The sequence below is a fragment of the Emys orbicularis genome, chromosome 12, assembly GCF_028017835.1.
Source record: "Emys orbicularis isolate rEmyOrb1 chromosome 12, rEmyOrb1.hap1, whole genome shotgun sequence".
Classification (NCBI taxonomy): domain Eukaryota; kingdom Metazoa; phylum Chordata; order Testudines; family Emydidae; genus Emys; species Emys orbicularis.
The window spans coordinates 14,046,307-14,055,021 of NC_088694.1; the positions used below are offsets into that span (position 1 = coordinate 14,046,307).

At 43.1% G+C, this 8,715-nt stretch overlaps 1 protein-coding gene across 1 annotated transcript; it reads left to right on the forward strand.

The window, feature by feature from the left end:
- The first annotated feature begins 600 nt into the window (after nucleotides 1-600).
- LOC135887126 (1,25-dihydroxyvitamin D(3) 24-hydroxylase, mitochondrial) lies at nucleotides 601-8,418 on the forward strand. The gene is made up of 11 exons (XM_065414904.1): nucleotides 601-873; nucleotides 1,087-1,277; nucleotides 1,983-2,076; nucleotides 2,555-2,651; nucleotides 3,273-3,364; nucleotides 4,153-4,264; nucleotides 5,740-5,885; nucleotides 6,753-6,919; nucleotides 7,127-7,205; nucleotides 7,989-8,183; nucleotides 8,308-8,418. Exons 1-11 carry the CDS (start codon nucleotides 601-603, stop codon nucleotides 8,416-8,418), a joined length of 1,557 nt encoding a protein of 518 aa, XP_065270976.1.
- The last annotated feature ends 297 nt before the right edge of the window (nucleotides 8,419-8,715 follow it).

The window sequence follows — 8,715 nt, forward strand, 5'->3', positions numbered from 1 at the left end:
CTTCAGCAGATGCTGCTGCGCGCTCAGCACCAGCGCAGGGCGAGAGAGGCACTGTCTGACAATGCACTCCCTCACCCGCAGTCAGCTGACCCCCGTAAGGAACCGCCCGCCCCGCCGCGGGGTCCCGGGGCCACGCCACCTGAGTCCCGACCCGCCCCACCCAGCTCTCCTATTGGTCCCAGGTTAAAGTCCAACAGACATCCCCAAGTGCTATATATACACACATCTCCGCCGGGCTATGGGAAACCACAGAGCGGGAGAGAGCAGCAGCAGCATCTCTGGGAGAGTAGCTTGCAGCCAGAGCCCATCTGCCACCTGCACCCAGCGCCCTCTGCCACCCAGAGCCCATCTGCCACCCAGAGCCAGAGCCCCTCTGCACCTGAGAGCCAGGGACCCTCTGCCACCTGCAGCCAAAGCCCCTCTGCACCTGAGAGCCAGGGACCCTCTGCCACCCAGAGCCAGAGCCTCTCTTCACCTGAGAGCCAGGGCTCCTCTGCCACCTGCAGCCAGGACCCCTTTGCCACCTGCAGCCCCGCAAGGCCACCTGCCTCTCCCGGCCAGGTCCCTCCGACCAGCCCCTTTGCACCCACACCCGTAGTGATGAGCTCCCCCTTGAAGAGAGCCCCGCTGCTCAGGTCCTTCCTGACGCTGCGAGATGCCAGCACGCAGCAGCAGCATCAGCAACCCCGGCTGCCCACATCCTCCGCCTGCGCCTTCCACCCTAAGGCGGAGGAGGTGGCGCCGAGCGAGCGGGCTCCTCACTGCAGGGGGCACCCCCTCTCCGCCCTGCCCGGCCCCACCAACTGGCCCCTGCTGGGCAGTCTGCCGGACGTCCTCTGGAAAGGGGGGCTCAAGAAGCAGCACGAGACGCTGGTAAAAATAACCATCAGCTGGGGCTGGAGGGGAGAGGCGCCGAGAGGGCTCCTGGGGTGGGCAGTGGTGGCTAACCCGCGCGCAGGGGGTCTGCCTTGCTCCAGATGTACTTCGCCTGGGGCCGTGCATATAGGAGAGGGGAGGGAGGGCATCGCAGCTGGGCTGTTCCGGGCGCTCACCTGGGACTCTCCTGCTGCTGTCTCCTTGTCCTAGGCTGATTACCACCGAACATTTGGGAAGATTTTCCGCATGAAGCTGGGCGCCTTTGACTCAGTTCACATCGGAGCCCCCTGCTTGTTAGAAGCTCTGTACCGGAAAGAGAGCGCTTACCCCCAGAGGCTGGAGATCAAGCCCTGGAAAGCCTACCGGGACTACAGAGACGAGGGCTACGGGCTGCTGATCCTGTAAGTGGAGATGGGGATCTGAGCATCTCGGGGTGGGCAGGGAAGAGCACCTGAACCACAGCCCAGTGAAATCCGTGAGCGGGATGTGAGAAATAACTTGCTGCACTGTTTGAGCCCTTAACCTCCCTGCAAAGATGAAGACAGATCCAGTGCGGGACTCGGTGAAATCAAGGATGCAAAGAGGAGAACGGGCGCAGCAGCCGCACAGCTGATAACGCTGCTGGGCATGCTGTGTAAATAGAGAGAGGTGCCAGCAATGATGGCAAAGCCCCATTTCAGAGGCTGGAAAATCGATCTTGTTTGCAACGGCTCTGCCTTGCTCAAGGCACGTGCCTATCCCGGCAAAAGGCGATTTCCAACTTGCTTACACTGCAGTGATGCTATAAACCTCCCACTGTCATTAAACCTGTAATATTTAGTTTCCATTCAGACCAGCTGTGCTTTAGCTTCTCTTTGCATCCTTACCCGCTGGAAGCTATTTCCTCTGAAGTGATGGCATGATCATTAACCAGACATAACTGTACTTATTATACATTTTATCTGTTTCTTATTCTTTTCTCTGCTACTTTTTAATGTGATGAAGATGTATTGATACCTTAATGCTGTTAGCAAATATGCTCCCAATTTGCAATCGTTTGATTAAGCTTGGACATTGTAGTTGCTTCGTTTTTAACTTTGCTCTTTTTTTGCCGTTATTTAATCTAGAGAAGGAAAGGACTGGCAGAGAGTAAGAAGTGCCTTTCAAAAGAAGTTAATGAAGCCCACAGAAATCGTGAAACTAGATACCACAGTCAATGAGGTACTTCATGCTGAAGGATGTGTGAACTGTCTTTTCCTCTTCCGTTTAAACATTTTGTATGCAACTAACTCTTACAACATTAGGTAGTACACTGATTACTATCACGGGGGATAAAACTGTACACAAAGACTACACAAGAGTCTGATCCCAAAGCGGTACAAACTGAGAAGCTGATGGCTAAGGCCCTGGTCAACATCTAGATACCATAAGAAGCATTGAGAATTACTGTGGTGCTTTGTAGTAGTCTTCCCTTAAATATGTTGCTGTAACTATTCTGTACTTTAGTCATCTATTCTGATACAAATCCACCAGAATTTACAATTGTAACTCCCCTTATAGAATAATCTTTTAAAAATATTTATCCACTGCTTTGAGATTCTCTCTGTTGAACTTGAAGAGTACTAGATAAGCAGTTCAAACACTCTGCTTAGGATCAAGAAGCTAAACTTGGCTCCAAAATTTTTCTCCCATCATTTAGGTCCTGGTGGATTTCATGCATAGAATAGATGATCTTTGTAACCATAATGGTGAAATTGAAGACATATATTCAGAATTCAACAAATGGTCCTTTGAAAGTAAGTTTTCTTCTTTATAATTGAAAATTACATTCATATTAACACCTTTATGACATTTTAATTTGGACTAAATGTTAGCGACTATACTATAGGCAACAATCCTGTGCTAGTCCCACAGGGTTGGATTAGATATGGCTAAAAGGTCTCCTCCATCTCTAATTTCTGATTTTATGATGTTTGCTAACAATGGCAAAAAAATTAGATTTTGATAATAAAGCTCTGATAAAAAAAAAAAAGACATGCATCTTTAACAGGACATTCAAAATCCCCTTAAATGTGCATTAGGGAATCCCAATAACTCATTTGGCAAATAAGGTGACTGTGATGTGCACAGTAAGAGATGCCACTTAAAGGAAGGGATCAGTGGCAAGCCTTCCCTGGAAAGAGCTCCACTTCCCATGGGTGTCATGACTAGATTTCCCTGCTGCGATATTGGAGCCCCACTGAGTTTGAGCCAGCCGGTATAGAGGGCATCTTGAACTACCCTGAAGTATCTAGGCTTTTGTTTGTGCATAAGAATGTATCTTAGAACTAAGAATATTTTTCAGAAGGTTAATTGAGTAAGTGGTGGATACTAGTTTAGATGCTCTTGTGTAACTACACATATATATTAAATCACAGGTATCTGCTTGGTGTTGTATGGGAAGAGGTTTGGACTCCTGCAGCAGGATGTGGGAGAAGAAGGCCTGAACTTCATCAAGGCTGTAAAAACGGTATGGAGAAGGCTTAGGCCCAGATCCTCAAGGGCAATGAGGCACCTAACTCCTGTTGAAATCAATGGGAATTAGGTGTCTAAATAGCTTTGAGGAGCTGGACCTTAGTCCTTAAGCACAGTGCTCATCATCTGCTCTACGTACAAACACAGTTCCTAAGACAGAGTACTGCTTTTTTTTAAATCAGTGCACTGAATTAGTGAGTTTTATTTTGTTGCTTCACTCCCCAATTTCCAGGGCACATAATAAAACAGACATGAATTCCAGGCACATTTTTTCAAACATTGCCTATACATTTACAACTTTGCACTTGTAAAGCCACATATTTACATGTCCAAAGCAGGTAACTGGACATCTAACTGCCAAATTTGCCTTCTGACTAAACTGTACCAAAAAAGGGTATAAAATAATAAACCAACCCTAGAAACATGTTTGGGCTACTGATTAAATCTTTTCTCTATAGAATAGGCACATATGATGCAACATCATTACCTTAGTTAGGGTGTCATGCCTATGTGAGATTGTTAAAATTGCTTATTTGCATGTGCAGATATAGAGGATTTTGTGCATAACAGATGCATGCTTACTCACTTTTTACAGCACACTTGCTGTGGTCCTAGTTCAAACGTGAATCCTTTCTGTCCAAGATAAACATCCCATCAGAACCACAATTCTGAGCTACAGTGAGAATTTTATTTCTTTTTGTTAATCCACCTTTTTTCACAAAGCATAACTGATTGGTGATAACTCAGAGTGAACAAAGGTGTGTTTTTCCTTCTTCATTACAGATGATGGGTACTTTTGGGATGATGATGGTGACCCCAGTTGAACTTCATAAAAGTCTGAACACAAAAGTCTGGCAAGCTCATACCAACGCATGGGACAATATCTTTAAAACAGGTAATTTTAAAATATAAATCCCACGTTTATGAACTACTGGGAATTCCTACTAGGAATTCACTCACTTATAATTGTTACACTTCAAAGCTGCTGATTGCTGACCTTCTCACAAAGTGCAACATAAGACACTTTTGCTTCTTACTCCAAACCACTAACTCAGAATGTGAGAGCACTGTTTACACTGCTCCCACCAAGTTTACTTGACTCTGACTTAGTTATGACTAACACTTTGCTTTGTCTGTAAACAAATGATGCATAGGAAAAACCCATCAGTTTGGGAAAGGCCCAATAGTCTGGGAACAGCTTAATTGGTGGTTCCACGTTAGTCTCTAAAGAAAGGTAAACAGACTGAAAGCAGGATATTGCATAAAACTCATCACATTTGAGAGAGGTAGGTAGCAGAGTGCACCATGTTCTTAAGGCTGTTCTTGAGAAACAAGGAGTTTGCATGCTACAGAGAGATGGATGTTAAGAGTTAAAGAATTATGATGAAGCTGAAATTCAATAACCTTATAAATGCAGGTCTTGAGACGCCCAAAGTGACAGAGCACTGTACAGTTCTTTTGAACAGCTGTTCCTGTTGATTTTGGTTCTACTGGCCTTTTAAATTAACAAAATATACTGTATCCTCAGATATTAAGATGGGGTTTTCCCCCTTTCAGACAGCCTGTGAATATTCAAGTTAAAAATTAAGCAAGGTTGTGTAGCTCAGAATATTGTAACACTGACCGGAATATTTATTCCCATAATTATACAGTGATTCATATTTAAGGTTCATACCTGTTGTATGATAGAGGAAAATATACACCACTTCACCATGCCCAGTTTGGTGCATGCTCATTTCATTGCTTTTTAATCTGTGTATTGTGTTGAATAGTGTCTTTCTTATAACTAGTCCCAATGAGGCTACTCATGGAGCAAAGTACTGCTCACTGTGAATAAGGATGGAAAAATCTGGCACACTATGTTCAAAGAAAAATGACTTTATCAATTTGGGATCTGGTATTTACCTTCACAGGATGAACACATTGCAAAAATTAAAAACAAAAACAAAAAAACACCTAGGATATTTTTATGCTATAATGCCCAACCCTCCTTGACTTCCAAATCCCATTGTCCCCTTTGAATATCCAAGCCAATGAACTTTATCCTTAAATTAGCTACAACCCATGTACCCATAGTTGAATGTGTAGCTTACATCAAAGGTCATTGATTTCTTTCATAGTTCTACAAGGCAGAATGCCGTCTAATATTCAGTAGTTTCTTCTGGCCATCCCTGATTTTTATAACAGGGGGGATGTGGTTGTTTCTGTGCAGGAAGGGATACTCACATGAAAAGGGCAACATTATTTTGGTGGGGTGGCTCAATAAACATTGTCTCCTCTCTCATGATCACTGGTGTAAATATGTTTTTGCTTTGAGTTTTGATGAATTTTTAGTAACTTTCTGATCACTTCCTCCCTGTCTATCCCCAGCCAAGTGTTCAATTGACAGAAGACTGGAGAAATATTCTGCCAATCCCAGTGAAGATTTCCTGTGCGACATTTACTTTGGGAGTCAACTCTCCAAGAAGGAACTGTATGCTGCTATCACAGAGTTCCAGATTGCAGGAGTTGAAACGGTAAAACTGGTTTGTTTTCAGCAGGTTTTGTTGTAATTCTGGCATTGCTGATAGCTATCACATACCAGACTGAGGGCCGTTCTCTACGTTCAGTGCACATCGAGATTACACACATGGAGCTGTGAATGTTTGTTGTTGGTCTCATTTTTAATATGCTCATCCTCAAAGTCACTGAAGTTAGTATCATAGCAGTTACCTAATTTTCCAGCTCTATCAAACCTTTCTGCCAGTAAGGGCAGGATATCAAATATCTAAGGCCTGGTCTACACTAACCCTCAAATTCGAACTAAGGTACGCAACTTCAGCTACGTGAATAACGTAGCTGAAGTCGACATACCTTAGTTCGAACTTACCGCGGTTCAGACGCGGTCCACACGTGGCAGGCAGGCTCCCCGTCGACTCCGCGGTACTCCTCTCGCCGAGCTGGAGTACCGCAGTCGACGGCGAGCGCTTCCGGGATCGATTTATCGCGTCCAGACCAGACGCGATAAATCGAACCCGGAAGTTCGATTGCCAGCCGTCGAACTACCGCGGTAGTGTAGACCTGGCCTAACATAGTCTAATATCTAATATAGTCTAATATCTGCATAGTCATTTAAACTGAGTTGCAAGGATGCATGTGCAATTTTACCTAAAAGAACTACATGGCGATATTCTCCTTTCCCCAGTTCTTGTTCACTATCCTTTCCCCAGTTCCTTAGAGAACAATAGGCAGAAGGATCACATTATTTTAGGCTTAGGCAAGACTGAAGAGTTTTCCAGTGTAAGGCAGAAGGCTGGCCATACTATGCACATAATATGGATAGTCATATTGCTTGATGTTCTGTGTCTTAGTCATCAGTGCTTTCTTTTCTGGTCATATTTCAGACTGCCAATAGTCTACTGTGGGCTCTGTATAACATTTCACGCAATCCCCACGTTCAACAGAAGCTTTTCCAGGAAATACAGAGTGCAGTGTCTGCTAATGAGAGTCCAAATGCTGAGGACCTGAAGAAAATGCCTTACCTAAAAGCATGTCTGAAAGAATCTATGAGGTAGAACTCTTTAGATAACTTCTAAGTAAAGCAAAATGGGCTCTGTTTGATCACAATGGTCATCTAATATGCCATAAAGGGGAAAGGTATTCTAGTGGGTATAATAACTTCAAAATGACCACCTAGGTGTTCAGAGTAAAATATTGCCCATATCTATGAGGAGACAAAATCATGGTAGACTAATTCAATTTATGTATTTTACTATAGGATAACACCATCTGTGCCATTTACCACTCGCACTCTTGACAAAGAAACAATGCTTGGGGACTATGTGCTACCTGAAGGGGTGAGTAGAATTTGTTACTGTAGGTAGCTTAAAATAAGTATTTTACAATAGAATTATCAATACAGGGTAACCACTCCAGTTTGAAAATGACTCGGTCATTTGCTGGTTACAGATTAGTTCCCATCGCTTAAGGTGGTGATAAGCTTTTATGAAGCATTCAGACAGCATAGTCATGAGCTAAGACCTAAAAAGATGAAGGAACTGAATGTTGACAATGATAAAATATTAAGATTTCCCAGAAATTGAAAACCACTGAAATGTAGGATAAAATTAGATTAATGAAATTAATGCATGAAATTATAAAGGGAATAATCTGACATTCATTTTTCACTCTTCTCAGTCTGCCCCTCCCCCCCATTCTGCTATTCCCTATTTTTCATCTTAGATTCAGTACTTCTCAATAGGCTACAAAGCTAGCGTGGAAGAAGTACAATAATTCTCTATCTAATCTCCGCTCTCAAAATCTGTCCTGTTGCAACTCCACTGGCTTCAATGGAGTTGCACCTGCTTACACTGGAACTAAAGTTAGCTCATATTTCCAAAGAATTTTAGGGTTGATTCCAAGACACTCTTCATATTTTCTGTTATTTCATATCTGTTGGGTGGCAGTGTCTGTCTGCTCTTTGAAGATTGTTTCATACACTCAGAAAAGTACTACGTTACTTTTTTGAGAAAATAACTTTTGCTTCACTTTTTTATCAGCTTTTTCCATTAATACAAAATGACTCACTCGGTTATTCCAAAAGTTCTTAACTGAACTTTTCCCTTTGCTTTTGTTTCCAGACAGTGTTGATGTTAAACAGTCATGCCTTGGGATCCAATGAAGAGTACTTTAGTGACTGGACTACATTTAAACCGGAGCGTTGGCTTCAGAAGAATATAATAAATCCTTTTGCTCATATTCCTTTCGGCATTGGGAGGAGGATGTGCATTGGGCGTCGCTTAGCTGAACTACAACTTCATTTAGCTCTTTGCTGGGTAAATATTACATTACAACATTCTTTAAACAGCAAGTAACTGGTCTGATTATATGATTAAAAGATTAGGCTAGTGCGCCAAAGTCATGCTTGGCATCCTGTAACTCATATTTTTGTCTTTACAGCTTGTTCGCAAATATCAGATTATAGCAACTGATAGTAAACCAGTAGAAACTCTGCATTCAGGAATACTAATCCCCAGCCGAGAACTTCCAATTGCCTTTAGAAGACGATGAGGTAAAGTGGATAAGTGCCTTTGGAACACAGTAGACTCCATTCTGCTCTATGTAGTAGTACGCCACTTCTAAATTCAGTGGGGCTGTTCAGGCAGAGCAGATTTTGGCCTGTACAATGTAACATCATTGCATGAAGATTCATATTTCTTAGAGGTCATTATGCTTCATTGCCTTTAAATAACTCTTGTAAACTGCAAAAGAAGCTAGGAATTGCATAATAGATTGATATAGCTTTCCAGCCTTTGATTGTATTAAGTACAATGGGCCACAACGGTCTGCTTCTGTCCTCCAGACATA